The sequence below is a fragment of the Aedes albopictus genome, chromosome 3, assembly GCF_035046485.1.
Source record: "Aedes albopictus strain Foshan chromosome 3, AalbF5, whole genome shotgun sequence".
Lineage (NCBI taxonomy): Eukaryota > Metazoa > Arthropoda > Insecta > Diptera > Culicidae > Aedes > Aedes albopictus.
Genome location: NC_085138.1, coordinates 384,919,046 through 384,941,129, shown reverse-complemented (window position 1 = coordinate 384,941,129; position 22,084 = coordinate 384,919,046). Strand labels below are relative to the sequence as shown.

The 22,084-nt window shown below is 41.6% G+C and overlaps 1 protein-coding gene across 1 annotated transcript; it reads right to left on the bottom strand.

The window, feature by feature from the left end:
- Nucleotides 1-6,623: 6,623 nt before the first annotated feature.
- LOC109396976 (pancreatic lipase-related protein 2-like) lies at nucleotides 6,624-20,460 on the bottom strand. Its single transcript, XM_062855873.1, has 4 exons — nucleotides 19,939-20,460; nucleotides 19,116-19,498; nucleotides 7,187-7,526; nucleotides 6,624-7,127 (listed from the first exon to the last, which is right to left on the bottom strand). The coding sequence occupies exons 1-4, from the start codon at nucleotides 20,007-20,009 to the stop codon at nucleotides 7,055-7,057; spliced, it is 867 nt and encodes a 288-aa protein (XP_062711857.1). The 5' UTR covers nucleotides 20,010-20,460; the 3' UTR covers nucleotides 6,624-7,054.
- Between the last annotated feature and the right edge of the window lie 1,624 nt (nucleotides 20,461-22,084).

The window sequence follows — 22,084 nt, the reverse complement described above, 5'->3', positions numbered from 1 at the left end:
TGGGCTCGATTGATTAATGTTTCGCAAAGTTAGAACCGTTCGGGTAAAACACTATTTTTTAAACAACTCATTTTTGAGCTGTCATATCTCGGAAACCAGTGAACCGAATTGAATGAAATTTTAAACGTACACTAACAATATGTATATGCTTCACAAACTATTAAAACATAGATACTTTTTAAACATTGAAAAAAGTTATCATGGATTAACACTTTTTGGGTTTTTCTCGAAAAAATGTAATTTTTTTACATCAATGTCAATAAATTTTAGTGTTGATATCCAAAAATTTTCCACTTCTGTTTTCAAGTTATCTCTAATCAGATATATTAGAGCCTATTTAGATTGAAGAATGAACACATTTGGTAATTTTTGTGAGGTATTGTAAATTTGACTTATTTTCCTCTATATGGGCAAAAATTTCAACCCGGTATAATTTAATTCGCCGTGAGAAAATATTATATTTTATAACATCAAATAGAGTATCAATATATTGTTGATAAACGTTAAAAAAATCATTCAATTCGGTTCACTGGTTTCCGAGGTATGCCAGTTCAAAAATTAGTTGTCTAAATAATAGTGCTTTACCCGAACAATTCCTACTTCGCAAAAAATTTATCAATCGAGCCCAAATTTGTACCAATGATGCACATATAACAGGTTGACACACAGTCAAAATGTGAGATTTTTTGATGCACTCTATGAAAAGTTACAGCATGTTGATTTTTTTTTTGTGGGAGAAAAAAAGTTGCCTATCCCAAAAATTTTGGCCATCCCCTGTACATCTTGCTATTATTCTATAGGTACAAGCCTCTAGCTGGTTAAGTTCACTAAAATTATGACTTATGATATTGTGGAATACAAGAACTATCTAACGGAAGAACTGCAATTGCCTTAGACGTGAAGCGAGAGAGCAAGAGTTACATTGAAACTCTGTTTCGTTGTATTTATTTGGACTAAATAGGTTTATTTTTTGCGACCAACAGAATCCTACTGATAGTACACAAGGATTGATTCCGGGTAAAATATTCATGGCTCATACCTGAAACGTCACAAGCTTTTATATTTTTCGATACAAATTTACTCTTTGCTTTGTATATATTTTAATTAGAGGTACGCTTTAAGCTTCCCTTGGATATTCCTGGAATGAAATAATTATGTTTATCGTAAACCAAACTCTAATACTGTGCTGAAGGTTGAATATCTGTAGTGTAATATCATTTCCTTGCGCGGCTTCCCCAATTTGGTTTTGTGGCTGGTATGAGGTTGCCGGTTCTCTCTATTATTGAAAAGCCGTGATTTCAGCTGGGTTTTACAATCAAATTTGCGGTTCCACGACTGAGTCATTACCATTTCATTTCATTTATTTAGTTAACATCAAATTCATGATAATACTGAATCAACAATTTGCCGCCATAATACTCGATTTGCAGCTGCAGCTCTCCAACGTCGGTCACGCCCAACGCTCGCCAGATCACGCTCCACCTGGTCCGCCCATCGTGCTCTCTGCGCTCCACGCCTTCTTGTACCAACCGGATGGTTAGCAAACACCAACTTTGCAGGGTTGTTGTCCGGCATCCTTGCAACATGCCCTGCCCACCGTATCCGTCCAGCTTTAGCCACTTTCAGGATGTTGGGTTCACCGTAGAGTGCAGCGAGCTCCTTCTCCGCCACACACCGTTCTCCTGCACGCCGCCAAAGATCGTCCTTAGCACCCGTCGCTCGAAAACTCCGAGTGCTTGCAGGTCCTCCTCGAGCATCGTCCATGTCTCGTGTCCGTAGAGAACCACCGGTCTTATTAACGTCTTGTACATGGTACATTTGGTGCGGGGTGAATCTTTTTTGACCGCAGTTTCTTCTGGAGCCCATAGTAGGCACGACTTCCACTGATGATGCGCCTTCGTATTTCACGGCTCACGTTGTTGTCAGCCGTCAGTGAGGATCCGAGGTAGACGAATTTCTCCACCACCTCGAAAGTATCCCCGTCTATCGTAACATTGCTGCCAAGGCTTGTCCTGTCTCGCTCAGTCCCACCTACCAGCATGTACTTTGTTATAGCCGCATTCACCACCAGTCCGACCTTTGCTGCTTCACGTTTCAGGCGGGTGTACTGTTCTGCCACCGTTCCAAATGTTCTAGCAATAATATCCATGTCATCCGCGAAACAGACAAATTGGCTGGATTTCGTGAAGATCGTACCCCGGCTGTTCCGCGAAACAGACAAATTGACTGGATTTCGTGAAGATCGTACCCCGGCTGTTGAGCCCGGCTCGTCGCATAACACCTTCCAGGGCGATGTTGAATAGTAGGCAGGAAAGTCCATCACTTTGTCGTAGTCCCCGTCGAGATTCAAATGAACTGGATAGTTCACCCGAAATCCTTACGCTGTTCTGCACACCGTCCATCGTTGCTCTTATCAGTCTAGTCAGCTTCCCGGGAAAGCTGTTCTCGTCCATAATTTTACATAGCTCTGTGCGGTCGATACTGTCGTATGCCGCTTTGAAGTCGATGAACAGGTGATGCGTTGGGACCTGGTATTCACGGCATTTCTGGAGGATTTGCCGTACTGTGAAGATCTGGTCCGTTGTCGACCGGCCGTCGATGAAACCGGCTTGGTAACTTCCCACGAACTCATTCACTTTAGGTGAAAGACGACGGAAGATGATCTGGGATAGCACTTTGTAGGCGGCATTCAAAATGGTGATCGCTCGAAAGTTCTCACACATTAACTTTTCGCCTTTCTTGAGGATGGGACAGATTATCCCTTCCTTCCACTCCTCCGGAAGCTGTTCGATTTCCCAGATCTTGACTACTAACTCGTGCAGACAGGTGGCCAACTTTTCCGGGCCCATCTTGATGAGTTCTGCTGCGATACCGTCCTTACCAGCCGCTTTGTTGGTTTTGAGCTGGTGGATGGCATCCTTTACTTCCCTCAGCGTGGGAGTTGGTTCGTTCCCGTCCTCTGCTGCACCAACATAGTCATTTCCTCCGCTGCCTTGGTCCTCCGTGCCCAAGGAGAATACATTTTACTAAGGTGGCGCAGATAAACATTGCAAACCACTGGTTGTCTCTTCCATTCTTCTGGTGTTCTTATGGAACTGAAATAGTGACGTCACTATTTTAGTTGCATAAGAACACCAGAAGAGTGGAAGAGACAACCAGTGGTTTGCAATGTTTATCTGCGCCACCTTAGTAAAATGTATTCTCCTTGCTCCGTGCCTACATTCTCTTCGCCATTTAGGTGCTCGTCGAAGTGCTGCTTCCACCTTTCGATCACCTCACGTTTGTCCGTCAGGAGGCTCCCGTCTTTATCCCTGCAGATTTCGGCTTGCGGCACGTAGCCTTTGCGGGATGCGTTGAGCTGCTGGTAGAACTTGCGTGTTTCCTGTGAACGGCACAGCAGTTCCATTTCCTCGCACTCCGCTTCTTCCAGGCGGCGCTTTTTCTCCCGGAAGAGACGGGTCTGCTGCTTCCGCTTCTGTCTATATCGCTCCACATTCACGGTGTGCCAAAAACCGTTATTAACAAATAAAAATGTCCACCCAAGTGGTACCCGGCATTCGAAAGATATGCTATTCTAGTATCTCCTCTGAAAATTTAAAAATCTTTCATCGAGGGATACTAAAGTTTTTGTGATTTGAAGATTTTGAGCCATTTCTATAGGATTTTCTTATATGAGTAAATATGCACGTACGGTGTGCATGATACCACTATTAACATATAAAAATGTACTCCAAACTCACACCCGGCGTTCGAAAGATATACTATTCTAGTATCTCCTCCGAAAATTTGAAAATGTTTTATTGTGGGAAACCAAAGTTTTTACTGTTTGAAAATTTTCCTCTATTTTCATAGTATAAGCTCATATATGGTAATATTGTCATAGGATGTTTCATTGGCTCTTCAAATCATAAACAAATAATAAGTTTCACAAACACCATTCCAAAGATACAACATTCAAACAACTTCTCTGAAAATTTGACAATATTTCATTGAAACGCTCGCAAATTACAGTGGTTTGAAAATATACCATATCATATCTTGATAAAGTGTAATGAAAATGTAGTAACTTCATAGAATATTATTTCAATTTCTCATGTTAATCATTCCTCGCAATGAATATATATTTTGTAACTCATCTAAAACTTTGATTATATATCACATTTTTTGCGATACTATTACAAAACTCAGTAAGAGTACGTGTTTATAGATAAAGCGGTAGTATGCATATCTCCAATGAAATTGAAATTGAAAGCTTAAAATTGTTGTTACTGATGATCATTCAAAAGTATAATTTCTAAATTCACGGAAGACACGTTAGTAACATGACGTATAAAAGCTGGGTAGTAAAACGATTAGCATTTAGGTTTACTTTAAAAGCTTCAATATCTTAAACATTATACCAACGATTGACAAAGCTTCCTAGGAATACCAAAACATTGGGCTGTTAATTCAGTTTAACTCTCGTTTCACCATGAATCGTTTTCAAATTCACCGACAAAATACCAGTATATTTATGACGTGCTAAAAACAAAAAATAACGGTGCCAAACACTTAGAAAGTTTTTTTTATCTGTATTAACGAAATTTTTAGCCCTAGGCTAGTTGTTCATCTCGGGACCCACGCTTTACTTCCCTCACTTTTTTGTGAGTTTGTCGGGAGTGGGATTCGATCCCAGGTCCTCAGCGTGATAGTCAAGTGTTCTAACCATCACACCAGGTCCGCTTCACACTTAGAAAGTTTATGTAATCAACGCTCACGGCGTGCCACATTTTTATTTGTATTCGAGTAGCAGGTAGAGCTATGAAATATTAAACTACGGTAATTGACATTACTCTCAATGAAATGTTGCCAAATGTGAAGCGAACCTGGTGTGATGGTTAGAGCACTTGACTATCACGCCGAAGACCCGGGATCGAATCCCGCTCCCGACAAACTCACAAAATTTGAGTTTTTTCTTCGGAAGGGAAGTAAAGCGTGGGTCCCGAGATGAACTAGGGCTAAAAATCTCGTTAATACAGATAAAACAAAATGTTGCCAAATTTTCAGAGAATTGCTTGAATATTTATTGTACTTTCGGAATTTGTGAAACTCATGACGCCGTTCAACACTAGTTCGCGTCATGGGATGAGAAAAAAAATAATAGGGGTTTGGGACCTTAGAAACTCTAATGCGTATATCAGTTGAACACCCCAAGATCTGAATTCAAACTTCGGTCTTTAACTGTGAAGTCCAATATTTTTTCGAAAATTCTTTCACTATGACACTTCTATAGTTCCAAAACCCTGTTCTTTTTTTCTCATCTCATAATACGATTTTTTTTAAATTTTGTTTAGCAGTGTTATTATTTGTTTAAGATATGAAGAACACCGTATGCCGTTCAGAGGAGATACTAGACTAGTATATCTTTCGAATGCCGGGTGCCACTGGGGTGGAAATTTTTATTTGTTAATAACGGTTTTTGGCACACCGTGCATTCTGTCGGGTTCCATGCTGCAGCATTACCGCCCGCGCTGCATCCTTCTCCTCCAGAACCGCTCTGCACTCCTCGTCGAACCAATCGTTTCGTCGACTCCGTTCTACGTACCCGATAGTGCTCTCGGCTGCGTTGTTGATGGCTGCTTTGACTGTACTCCAGCAGTCCTCTAGAGGGGCCACATCGAGCACACCCTCGTCCGGCAACGCTGCCTCGAGATTCTGCGCGTATGCGGTGGCGACATCCGGTTGCTTCAGTCGCTCTAGATCGTACCGGGGCGGCCGCCGGTAATGTACGCTGGTAATAACGGAGAGTTTTGGGCGCAGTTTAACCATCACCAGGTAGTGGTCAGAGTCGATATTAGCGCCACGATAGGTCCTGACGTCGATAATGTCGGAGAAGTGCCGTTCATCAATCAGAACGTGGTCGATTTGCGATTCCGTTTGTTGTGGTGATCTCCAGGTGTAACGATACGGGAGGCTGTGCTGGAAGAAGGTGCTACGAATGGCCATGTTCTTGGAGGCGGCGAAATCGATGAGGCGTAGGCCATTTTCGTTCGTATGCTGGTGGGCGCTGAACTTACCAATCGTCGGTCTGAATTCCTCCTCCTGGCCTACCTGAGCGTTTAGGTCCCCTATGATGATCTTGACGTCGTGGTTTGGGCAGCGGTCGTACTCGCGTTCGAGCTGCGCGTAAAATGCATCTTTGTCATCATCAGTGCTACCGGAGTGAGGGCTGTGCACGTTTATTATGCTGATGTTGAAGAATCGGCCCTTGATCCTCAACCTGCACATTCTTTCGTCGATCGGCCACCAACCGATCACGCGCCTCTGCATGTCGCCCATCACTATAAAAGCTGTTCCCAGCTCACGTGTGTTGCCGCAACTCTGGTAGATGGTATGATTACCTCTAAACGTTCGCACCATAGATCCTGTCCAACACACCTCCTGCAATGCTACGATTCCGAACCCGCGGTCCTTCAGTATATCGGCGAGTATGCGGGTGCTCCCGATGAAGTTGAGAGATCTGCAGTTCCACGTACCGAGCTTCCAATCGCAAGTCCCTTTTTGTCGCTGTGGTCGTCGCCATTGGTATCGGTTTGTATTCTTCTCTTGTTGATTTTCCGGTGCTAGTCTTTTTTACGGCTGGCTCGCAGGGCCTGACACCAACCCACTAACCCAGGGAGCTGGGCTTACCTTCCCGGAAGCTACGGGTTCTGCATTGGCATTTCCTCCAACTACAGTGCTAAATAGCTAGGCTCGAGCGCCAGTCTTCGTCATTACCATTTTGTTTAAATTCTCCAATCATTAAAAGACTAAAGCATGCCTACCCACATGGTCGGCTGAGTAAATGATTATAAACCGAAATAATCCATATTCATCAAAAATTCTTTATTACACCACATTTCACTAGCCCTTCCCTTCCACTGCCGGAGCAATTTACGCCAATCGATGCTGAAACTAATCCGAACCCTTTTTTTTTTTTCGTTCGAGGGTCGCTTAATTGGTAAACTTTTCCAATTAGAATACCGAAAGGCAGCTACTCCGGCAAAATCCTTCACCATAATCCAAGAATCGTCAATTAAACTTCATTCGGGATTTCGTTATATGGGTACGTTTTGATGGTTCGTGAGAAGAAGTCCCCGGTGATGCCACTGCAAATCGAAAACAAGCTTATTAATTCACATGGTTTTTCTTTGTTCCCGAGTCTTACCTGTCCAAATCGGCGAAATAACCCATCCGAACACGGTCCGAAATGGGCCAAACGGCCCGGAACGATAAACACTCGTTCGGTTTCGGGATGGCACGGAACTCGTTCGCGAACGCACTGTTGTAGAAATACGGGCACAACCCATGCGATCCCTTCGGGTATGGGCCGGCTGCCAGTTGATTTGTGCCGCAATTACCCATGTTCCAATCCTGGTGGCATTCGCGACGAAACGTTCCCTTATCGCTGCTGGTGTGGATGCATTGGACTTTTTTCGCTGCGAATTTCGGGTCCAACATGGCAAAGACCCGATCGGAATCGAAACCGGGTCCGGCCGGTTCGCAAGCTGGAAATTAAATTTTATTTGAGCATTGATGATACATTTATTACAGACACAATATTCTCCGTGCAGTTGAAACCCGGAATTTCCGACTAGCGAAATTGGATTTTTCCCCAAATCCGTGCGTCGGACCTAACTTCGGAAGTGGTGCGCTGTATAGCGGACCAGGTTTACTATACAGCGCATCACTTCCGTAGCTAGGTCCAATGCACGGATTTGGAGAAAAATCCAACTTCACTAGTCGAAAACTTCGATTTTCAACTAAATTGAGAATATGCACAACGCATCGATCATGAATTAGAAAAAAACTTAAGGTTAAAAAATGGCACGGTGCATGCCAAGGGTGACGGGTTCGATTCTCGATCGGTCTAGGAACTTTTCGTAATGGAAATTTCCTTGACCTCCTTGGGCATAAAGTCGTCATAAAGAGTGCATGCCACACGATAAACAAAACAAGTGGCCATCGGCAGAGGAAGCTCTCAGATAATAACTGTGGAAGTGCTTATAGAACACTAAGCTGAGAGGCAGAGTACGTTACACCAAGAAGATGAAGAGGAAGATGGATCGTAGGCTTTGGCCGGTTCGGCTAAAAATAGCACTACTAACCCCAATTGAAGGTGTCAAGCGATCCGTACCGAGGAATGAGTGAACAAAGGGATGAAAAAGATGCTCGATCGTTGATGGAGCCTATGGGGTACCATGCACGTAATAATGCACGCTTTGTGTGGCAGATGCTATTGCTTACGACAAGCAATCGCAGAAACGTGTGCGGCAGCCGTCAGGTGAGGAGCTAGCAGGCAGCGCCGGTAAGTCGGTAAGTCGGACCCCAGCCAGGCGACCCGTTCCGGATTGAAGAGAACGGGAAAGAATCGACATGGATGGGGTTCAAGTCGCGACCGTTCCTGTGGATAGAGAAATTGCGCTAGTTCTGTCTCAGGACACGGTGTGTCTGGTAGAACAAAATTATTTAAAAAAAATCGGTATCGTTAAAACACCCACCAAACGAAAGCTGAAGGTCCCCCCTTTCATTTGAGGCTAAAACAAGAAAGTTCTATCGGCGGTCCTAGAACATTTTTTTTTTTAAATTTATTACTATAAGGACACATTCCACGCATTTCTACACCACGGTTTTTGAACTTCATTGAACGATATTTCCGGGCTCCTGCTGTCGATTTTGATTATTTTTGCACCAAAATGAAGATAAATACCTATATTCTTCTAATAGTACCTGACATTTTGAAAACTGCTTCTAGAAAGTAGCAAATTTCTTGGCGTTCGGTCAAAACTCGTTATTTTTTTCGATGGTGTCTTGTTACGCTGTATTTCTTGTTTTCTTTCGAAGTACAAAGGTCCAACTCCCAATTAGAAAGCATAAACTGAATCTTCTACCCAAATCTGATCGTTTGATATGCTGGTTGGTATGTATATGGCAACATATTTTTGGAAGCAAAAGTTTGATTCTCGCACAAAACGTAACGCGTGGAATGTGTCTAACTTGCATTTTCTTCCTTTCAACCTTGAGTGTAACCTAATGGGCTCGTATGAGGTCGCTCATTAGTAACGTATCATATTAATAGAGTAAACGGGTAAAAACATATTTAAATAAAATCCATACAAAATGTTGCCTAGACAAGTGTAAAAAAATATTTAAGAGAGTTGTAATAGAATTTTACCAATATTTAGGTATATATGTTAACCATCTTCTCCTTATTGACTTGTAGAAGAAGTTATTTCGACTGCCATTCTCCTCGTTTTTATCGACAGTGCCAAATGTTCGAAAAGTTTTACAGTCGTAGTAGGCCATGACTTGGATGTCAATAAAAATATAACGATCAACAAAGTAGCTCGGATGAAATGACCACGTTCCATTATAGGCCGGTATACGTTCTGGTACTTGTAAAAGCAATTAACATTTTTCGCTAATTTGAAGGATTGCTGTGTGGTATAGCATTAGGTATTGAATCATAAAAAATAAAAGAAATCCAATTTCAACATAGCTTTGCTCCAAACTTTTAGAGAAACAAATATGACATGAAATCATAAAGTCACGATGAAAACCGTACCAAGATATGCGTGCTGTGTTCGAAGAAGCTTTTTCTGCAACCATCAATATCATCGAAGGTAGTTGATATTCACAGATTTAGATATTTATTTTATATGGCTGAGCCAGAATAAAATAGAAAAGTCCCAATTTGTTGTTATTTGTATTTGCAGGTTATTGAGATTATTGATCAACTTTTTCTGAAATATACCAGATATAGAAGTTGGTATTATCCCACAATAATATATCGCAATTACTCATTTAAAGTTTATTCGTTCAATGATGAGATCATACCCTTTAGAATTACTCTCTTTAAGTATAAATATAATTTGAGTCTTCTACGCAGAGTTTCGATATTTGCTGTAATTGCGAAATATGTAGTGCTGCAAGAACTACAGTTCCTTCTTAATTTAAGAGCAAACGCGGCAGACCTAGCACTACTACCGATGATGCAAAAAGATAGTGTTCGTTGCAGTTCTCCTAAAGATGCAAAAGGGATATTTCATGTTTGCATTAAAAATGTAATCACTGTACTCCATTCTCCTGCAGCATTACAGTAAATACATTTTTGATACGAAAATATCAGTATTGGACGAGAAAACCGCTTTAGATTTTTCAATGATGACGATTATGTTAATGACGGCCTTGAGAACAAAAAATCTCGGATAACAATTAGATATTATGAAAAAGTACCTATTTTACCAAAAAACTAAATAAATCAACGAAATTTTTATTTAAGTTTTGCTTCGTTATTGTAGGACCGCCTTTCTCAAATTATGTGTCGTGACCCACCTGCCCCATTAGAAATACACGCGTTTTAAAGATATGATTCCAGAAATTATCGAGTTGCGGTCATCTTAGGATTCTGGAAAGTGTATGTCGTCTTGTAATTAATTGTAGTAACTTAGCATCTAACATCGTGGCCTTAAGGATGTTTTTCACTTAAAACAGCTTAGTCAAATAAATGGGCAATGTTTTGTGCCTAGAGATTTGTAGAACTTGTTTATAAAGTAAAAGTATCAATAACATGTTCAGTTTGCAGTTTTAGCCAATTCATGGTATTTGGAACACACAGCCAATCCCTCATATCACAGACAAGAAGACGTAACTCTTAGAGAAAATTCATTTTTTTGCTGTCTTTTTCATGAACACGCATCCACCTATTGGTAGAACCGCGCGAGACACTGTCGGCCATGATGGGATGCGATTTGATGTTTGCCTAACACGCACACTTTTATACATGTCCCCTGTAAGTTTCGTTTGTATCATTCAGCAACGTGTACACTTTCAAACACCAAAGCGTTCGAACATTAGCACCTCTGGTGAAAGAATCGCGGAAATCAAACGAAATTTGAAGTCATCGTTAAATGCATGTGCCAAGCCCTATTGAAGAGTGTTACGTCTGTTTGTCTATGCTCAATAGAGAAAATAATAAAATTCTTTAAATAATTGAAAGTTTTGTCAAATGCATTCTATAAGGATGAACACGGTGATTTAATAATAACTACGAGTATTAGAGCATGATGCGGTACACATGTAAATTGAAATTTGAACTCATCATGTCCACCTGCTTGAAACTATTACAATTTTTTAAGCATTACTGCCTATAATTACGAAACCGACTACTATTTACTGTTTTTTATGACCATGGGACTACTATGCTTTTGTGGGTAGTGTTATTAACATCATATAAAAAATCTTCCGTCGGAAAGCCATGTTGGCAATGGCCAAACTGTTTTTTTCGTTATTACTTATTGCGAATCTTTTCTGAAATCCGCATACCAGCCAACAACTTGTGCGCCGACAGCCCATGCGCCGGGTTGTGCGCCATACAAAATGTAAATAAACAAGTGTCAAAATGGTTCGCGCCAACAGCTCTCTCTCTCTTAGGGTTCGATTCCATTTTTTGTCTAAAACATTGAACTTCCTTTTGTCTGGAAATAATGTACAACAAAGATGATTATTGACGGTAACAACGCTTTAACTTCATTAAACCACTGATTAATAGTGATTTGGCTAGTGAAAAACTTGGCGCATAGGCAATCGGCGCGCAAATTGTGCGCTGGTGTGCGGATTTGAGTTAATCGTCGCAAAGTGCCCAACACACATTATACCCTGGCGCGCAACCTAGAGGTCGAAGAGAAACTGGTCGAAATGCTAAAAATTCTCGAGAAGCTCAATAGTATTTCGAGAAAATACAAAAAAATATCACACTATTTCAAAAAAAAAAATTGTTCTAGACCCGCCGATAGAACTTTCTCATTTAAGTCTCAAATGAAAGGTGGGACCCTTAGCTTTCGTTTGGTGGGTATTTTAGCGATACCGATTTTTTTAAATAATGTTTTCCACCAGACACACCGTGAGGAAGAAAGAAAAGGATCACACGGAAGTCTGTGGCCATATAACACCGAGGACAGCAGATGGGTATCAGTACTTTGTGTCGTTTATCGACGACTACACTCATTTTGCTGATATCTATCTGATGAAGCAAAAAATCTCAAGTCTTCAAGTACTTCAACGTCTATGAAGCTATGGCGACGACAACGTTTGGATCGAAAATTGAAAGCCTGAGATGCGACCTAGGAAGAGATTATTTTTCAAACTAGCAACACTAGTGTTACACGAAGCAGGGAATCCAAGTGGAATCGACTGTTGTCTACACCCCCAATACAATGGAGTGGCAGGACGTTTTAACCGAATCGATTGCGGAGAAAATGAGAGCGATGTTAATGGAATCTGGCGCACTGAAATCGATGTAGGGAGAAGCATTGTTGAATGCAGTCTACGAACCGAAGCCCAACGGAAGCTCTGAGAGGAAGTGTCACACCCGCTGAGCTATGGCATAGCGAGAAACCGGATGTTGGTAAGCTACGAGTATTTGGATGTCTTTTGCGTGGATTCCGAAGCAGAAGTGGAGCAAGTTGGATGCATCTGGTCAACGTAGCGTGATGCTAGGTTATGCCCCGACTGGCTACCGCTTGTGGAATCTAGAAAACGGAAAATGTTCGTAGCGCGCGATGTAAAGTTTGACGAATCAAGTTTCCCATTCAAGACACCGGAGAAAAAGGAATTTGCGAAGTTAGTCATCCCAGAAGTCATTCCCATCCCTGTTGAGACCAACGAAGAAGAACGCGAAGCAGTCGAGCCTGGAAACGCTACACCAGAAACTTATGAATCTGAAGACGAGTACGAGCCTGCTGATGAAGGTATCAGTGAAGAAGGTGTATCAGCGCTCCCACCACTATCAAACGGGAACAGCTGTGAGGAGATTGTTCCGTGGTCCAGTGGTCGGGAGCGCAGGACCCCAGGTTGGTTTGCTGATTTTATTGCCCCTAATAGAGCTGCTGCTGATGAAATTGAAGAAATCTCTCTATGGTCTCAAACAATCCATCCGCTGCTAGAATGATCAATTCAACGAAGTTCTCCTCAACATGGGTTTCGTTTGCTCTCGGCACGACTATTGCGTAGGACGTTCGTGGACAAAGAACGAACATAGCATTCATCGTGATCTACGTGAACTGATTTACGAACCGCATATAGTATCAAGAAGCGACTTAGAGAAGAATTCGAGTTGACAGATATGAATGAACTCCATCATTTTCTGGACATCATGATTCAACGAAATGAGAGCGAAATGTATCTATCTCAAGAAGCATTTATCCGGAAAATCCTGTAACGTTTCGAAATGGAGAATTGTGAACCAGCTAGTACGCCTACTGAAACAAAGTTGCAGTTACGTCCGGCGATTGCAGGATGCAGCTATCCGTATCGTAAACTGGTTGGTAGCTACATGTTTTTGATGCTGGGATCAAGACCGAAACTGTGCTACATTGCGGCCTACTTAGTAAGATTCCAGGATGCTGCAGAAGATGCGAGTATTGTATGAGTTAGCGTAAGGGCCCACATAGCCGAGGCGGTAAACGCACGGGTATTCAGCATGACCATGCTGAGGGTGACGGGTTCGATTCCCGGTCGGTCCAGGATCTTTTCGTAAAGGAAATTTCCTTGACTTCCTTGGGTATAGAATATCTTCGTGCCTGCCACACGATATACACATGCAAAATGGTCATTGGCAGAGGAAGCTCTCAGTTAATAACTGTGGAAGTGCTCATAGAACACTAAGCTGAGAAGCAGGCTTTGTCCCAGTGAGGACGTTACGCCAAGAAGAAGAAGAAGATGAGTTAGCGTGGTTCAAAAAATCGTTTTTGCTCCACACCGCTCATTCGATTCGTAACCAGATTCTATGCCTGCTCACAAATAATGAGCTAATTTGGTTAAAAATTGAGAGTGCACAAGCCCCTCAAAGTTTGTATGGGAATTACTATGGGAAAAGGACGTTTTTCATTCAATTGACCGTAGCATTTCCCCAAGTGCCCTAGGCCTAGAGTGTTAGTTGACCCTTGGTACACTTAGGCTACTCTATCAGCTACAACTTTGCCAAAGACCACATTCAAATCGGACGCCTCATTAATTAGTTATCGATTTTTATCCAGAATGAAAATCTTAGATCATGATGATTACACTATTCGATGGGCATCACTGCAATTTGCCTTGAAACATAGTAGCCATGATTTATGTGTGCTATCTTTGGCGCCATGTACAGCAATGTTGCCTGCTGGGAAGCTGAACGATCACTGTTATAGTTTCTGCAGTTGGATAAAAATCGATAACTAAATAATGAGGCGTCCGATTTGAATGTGGTCTTCGACAAAGTTATAGCTGATAGAGTAGCCTAGGAGTAACAAGGGTTAACTAACACCCTAGGGCACTTGGGGAATTACTACGGTCAATTGAATGAAAAACGTTATTTTCCCATAGTAATTCCCATACAAAGTTTGAAGGCCTTGTGCGTGCACTCTCAATTTTTAACTAAATTAGCTCATTATTTGTGAGAAGGCACAGAATCTGGTTACGAATCGATTGAGCGGTGTGGAGCAAAAACGATTTTTTGAACCACGCTAACTCATACAACACTCGCATCTTCTGCAGCATCCTGGTATCTTGCTAAGTAGCCCGCAATGTAGCACAGGTTCGGTCTTGATCCCAGCATCAAGAACATCTAGCTGCCAACCAGTTCACGATACGGATAGTATCGAGTATCTTCAATCCACCAAGAATATGAAGCTGACATTCAAGAGAAACACGCATGAACCACCAATCAAATAGTACTGTCCTATGGCCATCCAAGACACAGCGCGCAGTGGCAATGTTATCGACGGAGGCTGAATATATTGCAATGAGCAGTTCAATAAACGAAACAATTTGGCTTAGCGGACTGTTGACAAACTTCGGAGAATCCAACTTGTACCCTGTCAGGGGTACTCAAACTTTTTCAGCTTGCGACCCACTTTCGATTCTTAAAGAATTCGGCGACCCACCAGAGCGTATTTAAAAAAAAAACGTATTTTTTGTAAATTGTGACTGACTTTTTAATAAATACATTTTATCATTTCCATAGGCTTCGATAAACTTACGTTACGTAAGTAGTAAATAGTTTTTTTTCAATTATTGTACTCTTTTTGTGTTTTTGTAAAAGTCTAAGTAAGATTAAGGTACCCAAGTGTCCAATTTCGTCAAACTATTAGTTTAAAGAATTTTAGAAAGGTTTCTAAATTTCTAATAAAGTCTGACTCCAAGCAGCACTGCAGAACAGGTTTTACGTTTAAATATTTTATACAAATTCTTTCAAGATGTAGTAGCAATTTTGTATTTCTGCAGAATTTTAAAATCTACTACAAAATGGAAGACATTAAGTTGAGTTTTCAGAGTTATATTACTGCTGGATGGTAAGATGAATCCTTTTTAAATCTTTAGTCATATCCTTCATATACACTTATTTTATTTATAATTTTATTGAAATCACTTTTTAGTTGTTCTGATTACTGTAAATGTTCAGATTATCGATATTCAGCAGATTCTTTCCTAAATTAGCCTTTACTTAAGTTCGGTAAAAATAAGGTTTTTTGTCGTAGTTTTGATTTTTTTTACTGGTTTCTGATATTCCAATTATTTTTTTATATTTTAACTGCTGTACTTGGTGTGTAAATATCTGACTAACAATGCAAACTGCAAGCAACAACGAAAATCCTTTTGATTGAAAAGTCATAGTTTCAGAATCGATTTCAGAACACAGACAGCAGAGCCAATATTCAATGTAATTCAGACTAAGACTTATAATACAAAATTTCAGACTAAGACTTATAATACAAAATTTTGCATAGCATTAAGAATAAACCGCAGTTTTAAAAATAGCTCTGTTGATTTTCCAAGGGAGTATTCGTACATTACACAATGGCTAGCTGACATAAGATAATAAAGACATTTGTTACAATATCGCCTAAGCCTTTGCGACCCACCAAAAATCAGCCCGCGACCCACCAGTGGGTCACGACCCATAGTTTGAGAAACGCTGCCCTGTACCAATATACGAAGATTCGCTTTATCCGAGAAGCTGTAGCAGAAGGAGAGGTAAAGCTTGTGTACTTGTCAACACAAAAGCAGGAGGCGGACATCCTTACCAAGACCCTACAAGCCATAACTTTAAGTGCATTGCGGACTAAGATTGGAATGGAGACATTTAACTGAGAGGGGGTGAAGAGTGGAATCGTAAGAGCAGTTAAGATGTTGTTTAAATCGAATCAATTATTGAAAAACTTGATATTATTAAACTAACCCTATTACTGAACGCACATCTTTCTCTAAAGAAATTGGGTCGCGGATGGATCCGCAAAAATGGCGGCGATATGGATGACGGGTAAACCCCTGTCCAGGAGTTGGTGTCTACTACCTACGAGGGCTTGGTAGTAGGCAAAGTAAACGGGGTCTTCTTCTGTAACTGTTATGCACCTGTTCGATCGATGTCGATCTGGCCTAGGATAGGATGTGACGTCCTAGGATCTGGCTAATGTCGGTGCCAAAACCACCTTAAGTCGAAACGGAGTGGAGTCGATTAACGATGTTACTTTTTGTAGTCTTCCAACGATGAGGTATTCAGGCAGACGCTCCGCCGTGACCGAAAGCAACTCAAGCCGTTTTTCTTTTTTAAGGGCGGACGGGACGGTCGGGGAAATATCCGCCATTGCTCTGTTGCTACTAAGATGGTAATCTCAGATTCTACTTCATATTTTGCAACAAAAACCTATCACTGTGTATGCTCACTTGCAGTGCATATGCTGATTGTTTTTCAGCATCTTCAGTGCGATAGAACTCGAGATTGCCATCTTCAAAATCGCGAGGCAAATTGTTAGAAAGAGAGGCAAGATAGGAAAAATAACACGGCGTCCCGTTTCACCTTAACCTGGGTTGGAACTGGATTGGTGGAAAATGTGTAAACAAACAACGTCAAACAAACTTTAGTACAAGCGAAACCGAAATCAGGTTGGGGTTGAAACTGTGATCTGATCCAGTTCCAACCCAGGTTGGAACTGGATAATAAAGAAAAACGGCATCAGTTTAAACGGAGACAAGCAGGTTGCGGCGCTCTCGCGTGCATGCGAGGCGACCACGCCTGCGCAAGTCCACCCTAGAAATGGGAGACTACCGGCTTAAACCCCAAACACAATTACAACGGCAAAAACGGAACCGCAAATTCCCAATGTATGGTGCTCCATGCAGTTGTTCACAATGAGTGCGCAACGGCGACAACGGCATTGTACTAAAACGCACTTTTTTTTTTCAAAAATCTGGAAAAATGCAGAATGGCAAGAACGGCAGAAGTGGAGCAAACCTGGTGTGATGGTTAGAACACTTGACTATCACGCCGAGGACCTGGGATCGAATCCCACTCCCGACAAACTCACAAAAATGTGAGTTCTTCCTTCGGAAGGGAAATAAAGCGTGGTTCCCGAGATGAACTAGTCCAGGGCTGAAAATCTCGTTAATGCAGATAAAAAAAGAACGGAAGAGACGAACCAAAACATTGGCTCGTCCTTCTACCGTATTTTATGGATACTGCGCTATGTTTACGTCAGTTGGATGATCGTAGTTTCTGGCTAATCGATGTATCCGAAATCTTCCAAGATTTTTACAGATTTTTCTTATCTAAAAAGAACTTTAAAAATCATAATACCAAGGAAATATTTAAAAAAAATTCAGGGTTTCTTCAATGAAAAAAAACATCTTTCCGGGTTTGATCCTCAAAACCCTTCCTGGATTTATCAAAGAGTTTCGTTTCAATATTTCTCCAATAGTCCCAGTACGGAATTCTAATGAGTTTCTTCCGGGATTTCTCCAGAAGATTCTTCGGGGTTTCCTCCAGGAATGCCTTCTAAAATTTCTTCAGAAGCTCATTCCCGGATAAAATTCCGAATTCCTCCAGAAATTCCTTTCAGGATCTTCCAAGACATTTCAGGATTCCTCCAAGAATTTATACCGGTGTTCCTCTAGCAATACCTCCAATACCTTACCACAAACAGTTGTTACACACAAACCTATCAGAGAATTCCTTCCGGGATTCTTTTAGGAATTCGTCAAGAAGTTTTTTCACGAATATCTCCCGGGATTCCTCCAGGGATTTCTCCACGAGTTCCTCACGGGATTTCTCCCAACATTCCTCCAAGAATTTGTCCCAAGATTCATCAAGGAGTTCTCAAGGAGTTCCTTCCGGGATTCCGCCAGTGGTGCATCCAAGGATTCCGGATTTTTTTTCCAAGAGTACTTTATAGGATTCTTCTAGTAAATTCTGCTGAGATTCATCCAAGTATTATTTTCCTTTTCGAGATTTATTCGGGAGATCCTCCTAGGATTTCTCCTAAATATCCTTCCGCTATTCCTCTAGAAGTTCATTACCGGATTTCTCTGAAAAGTCCTTTGGATTTCTTAGAGAAGTCCTTCCGGAATTCATGCTTAAATTTCCTTCCGGGATTCTTTAAGAAGCTCCTTCTAAGATTACTTTCTTCCAGAGTTTTTTCAAGATTTACTGGAGAATGCCTGGAAGAAATTCGTAGAGGAGTCCCGGAAAGAATTACTGATGAAATCCCGGAAACAACAGGAAACGATCGATGAGGTACTGGATTTGTAGTAACGAGCTAAGTTTTTGTATGGTCAGAAGGTCAATTCTGACGGCAGCGAGCACGAACTGAGAAAGAGTGAAACGAACGGCTGGTGTTGTTTGCTGCTGCCAAAGTTGCGCTGAAGACTGAGATAAGGGCAAGCAAAAATACCTTCTTTGAGGGCATCTCTCAGAGTGCCGTGGGGGTGTCCGTGGGAGAATCCGTGGGGTAATGCCTGCAGAATCGTGATGGCCAAGACAAGAGGTGTAATGGCTCCTACAGACCAATCTCCAGAGATGTTGGAGGGGATCATCGAGGGGCTTTTTCCGCGTCATGATCCGTCAGCTTAATAATTTTATAGAACGATAAGCTTTACTTCTGCAATATTCTGTATCATCCAAACTGCTATGGAGTTAAGTTGCAGCTCTTACAACAGTTGTTTTCACTGTAAACGTAAACAATACTTTTTCGAATATGTAATTCCAAAAATACCTAAGTTAATGCCTGCCGATTTTACATGGGCGCCAATTGGTCTGTGCATGCATTATTGTTTGATCTACTCACCATCTAATCGTCCGAGCTTCCGAAACCCGAACCGTCGTCCAGCTTCTATCGACAACTGTGCACCAAAACTGAACCCAAAGAGATGCCCATTGGCCGCATCAAAGCCTCGTGCTTCCAGCTCTTTCAGCTTTCCAACCAGAGCCTCCGCTATTAGATTAAACTTGGGCAGTAATCCAGCAAAGTAGTCCTCCATGGAGTATTTGCTGTAGTCCATGCACACCAGGCAACCTCCTCGGTGAAGTGTCAGATTGGACTGTATATCCGCGATCCATTCCGTCCGACAGCTTTCCCTCCATCCGTGCACAATCATGGCAAACTTTTCCGTTGATTCACAGGCATCATTTTCTTCGAAAAATATATCCTCCGATGCTGCACGAATCTGTCTGGAACCACACAGAATAATGATCTAAATCTAATCACATTTTGGCGTTGCACTTGATCGTTGCCGTTAGATCGACCACACCATTTTATGTTTCTTGGTAAACATCATCTGATAACTGTCATTTTAGTTTTAATTACTTTTACAAATTTTTTAATACTTTTTAAATTTTGAATTTGTGTCTGTCCATTTACTTTTTATGCAATATCATTATTATTTTGTAATTATAAGGATTTTCAGCTTAGGGCTGGTTTATCTCTTATGTGCAATGCTAGAAATTCATGCTACTAACACAGTTCTTCCCCAGAAATGATCAATTTGCAATATTGTATATCAATTTTAAACAAAAGCAAAAGTAACAAATAAAAATATCCACGTTCAACCATGAAACCTTAAAATAGAAGTGTGTGATCTTTCGGTAATGGTTTCTTCAAGTTCAACCACCTTTTCGCGTCGCAGAAACCGCCACCACTCGTCAGCAACACTAGAACCGTCACGACAATCCCTCGTCTCATCGTGCCGATTCCCAAGATAACACTGACCTGCCGTTACCGATTCCATTGGATCTTTATATCGCCTACATAATTTCATGAAAACAAAACCATTCGCATTCACAGCCTCAAGCACACGCAGCTTCAGCCGTCGGCGGTGCAAACCTGCTGATCGTTTATATGGCTCGCTCGGGATGACCCATTTTTTCGGTAATGTCGTCACGCGGAACACCAGCAGCAGAAGCTTATCTCTAACTCGACATCGCACCGTTTGCATACCGAATGAAGATTGAGAAAGTGTAGAGTGACGAAAATAGTACTACGGTTAAGCCTCGCAGGCGAGTTCTTGAGATGTACGAGATCTGGAACGAACAGGTTTGTCAGTCACGTTTTGAGGCGTTTTGGTGATATATGTTGGAATTGGAATGGATGGAAGCTCAGTTTGATGGGCTCGAGTTTGAATGAATGAATTGACCTTCACAGTTGCGTTGCGCTATTCATATCAACCCGTTAACGCCCAAGGTAACTCAGAACTGAAATCTTCCAATAAAGTTGTCATGAGTAATCATAATCCAATAAAACGAACGCAGTCTTACGAAAAACTTAGGGGAACTTCATGGTGCGGTTGAGTTTGTTTTAGGATAAATTTTATACCATTGCCTCTCTTTTCACATTATTTTCTACACTCTTTTTTTTTCTCAATCTTCCTTTTTTCCTTACAAAATCCCTGGAATAATCTGTGAAGGAATCAGGCAATACATTTCTAGCGACATCTCTGGAGGACATCTGGAGGAATTCCGAAAGGAAGTATTGGTAAATTTTAAGAGGACCTCTTATAGCAACTCCTGGAGAAATCCAAAAAATATTTGGTGCGCACCCGTATACGTACTAGCTTTTATAACTAAACGCAACAGGATCAAATTGAATATAATAACATTATCAGGGTCTTCTACCTGAAAAAAAAACCTGGAAAACCTGGATTTGACAGGCAATTTTATTTTACCTGAAAAAATCTGGAATTTTTAGGGAATTCCGTAGTCAATCAGGAAATTTTTTATTGATTAGAAATTTTACTACAGAATATGATTGAGATTACAATATCCATACATTCTAGATTATCTAGTTTATCGACCGTTTGAGATTTCATATTTGAAACTTTTATGGATTTATCGGCTGCAAAACGGTGAGTCGACAAGGAGAGCGTCCAAACATAGCTCTGTTCCTCACAAGTTCCTACCTCATGCTTCCGCGGGTCAAACGATGGCAAAGACCGCCCAGCTAAGAGTTGTGTGCTTAGCTGGTAGTGCAGGCTGGACATTGTTGTCCTTCTGACTTCAGCTAGATTGAGGAGGTACGTCCCGAGCGTCTGTTCACCAAAGAGGTGCGGCTCAAACAGCGTCTGTTCTGGCATCCTGCGGCCGAGTATGAAATGCTGTATCGCGTCAGCTTTACCTTAGAAGGCAGTCCCTTCAACGCAATGTAGGCAGCTCGGCCCCGGCAAGGTAGCCTGCTGAAAACCTTCAAACACCCAGAAAGGGGCTGTCCATTTATTACGTAAGGCAATTTTTACGATTTTTCGACACCCCCACCCCCCCTTGTAAGATTTTTTGTATGAAAGTCCAAATATTTTTGTATGGCGCGTAAGATTTCTCAAGCCCCCCCTCCCTTCATAAACCCTTACGTAATTAATGGACGGCCCCAAAAGCAATAGTAGAGAAATCGAATTGATTCAACGACAACAGACCTGGCAACGAATAAAGGACAACGATTGGAAAGGCGGATCTTGGAATGTGAGAACTTTAAATGAACTCGCACGTGTTGGGCTCCTGGCTCGTGAACTGCAGAATGTCGACGTTAAGGTGATTATATAACGAAGCCACACCTCAAATTTTCAAGAGCACAAATCTCAGGAACCAAGAGACGGATTGCGCTGAAAAGTTGATCGATTGGTGACCTGTTGGTGGTGACCAATCGATCAACTTTTCAGCGCAAACCAACCCTCGGTTCTTCAGATTTGTGCTTTTGAAAATTCGAAGTGTGGCTTCGTTATATATTCACCTTAATGTGGCTGCTATCCAGGAGATACGCTGGCCCAAAAC

What these genes read in the sequence shown, in the direction of transcription:
- LOC109396976 (XM_062855873.1), bottom strand. Translation starts at nt 20,009, where the DNA reads ATGAGACGAGGGATTGTCGTGACGGTTCTAGTGTTGCTGACGAGTGGT. An exon ending in GAAGCTCGGACGATTAGATG is followed by an intron (nt 7,527 to 19,115) that starts GTGAGTAGATCA and finishes TTTAATTTCCAG; the next exon opens with CTTGCGAACCGGCCGGACCC. An exon ending in TATTTCGCCGATTTGGACAG is followed by an intron (nt 7,128 to 7,186) that starts GTAAGACTCGGG and finishes TTCGATTTGCAG; the next exon opens with TGGCATCACCGGGGACTTCT.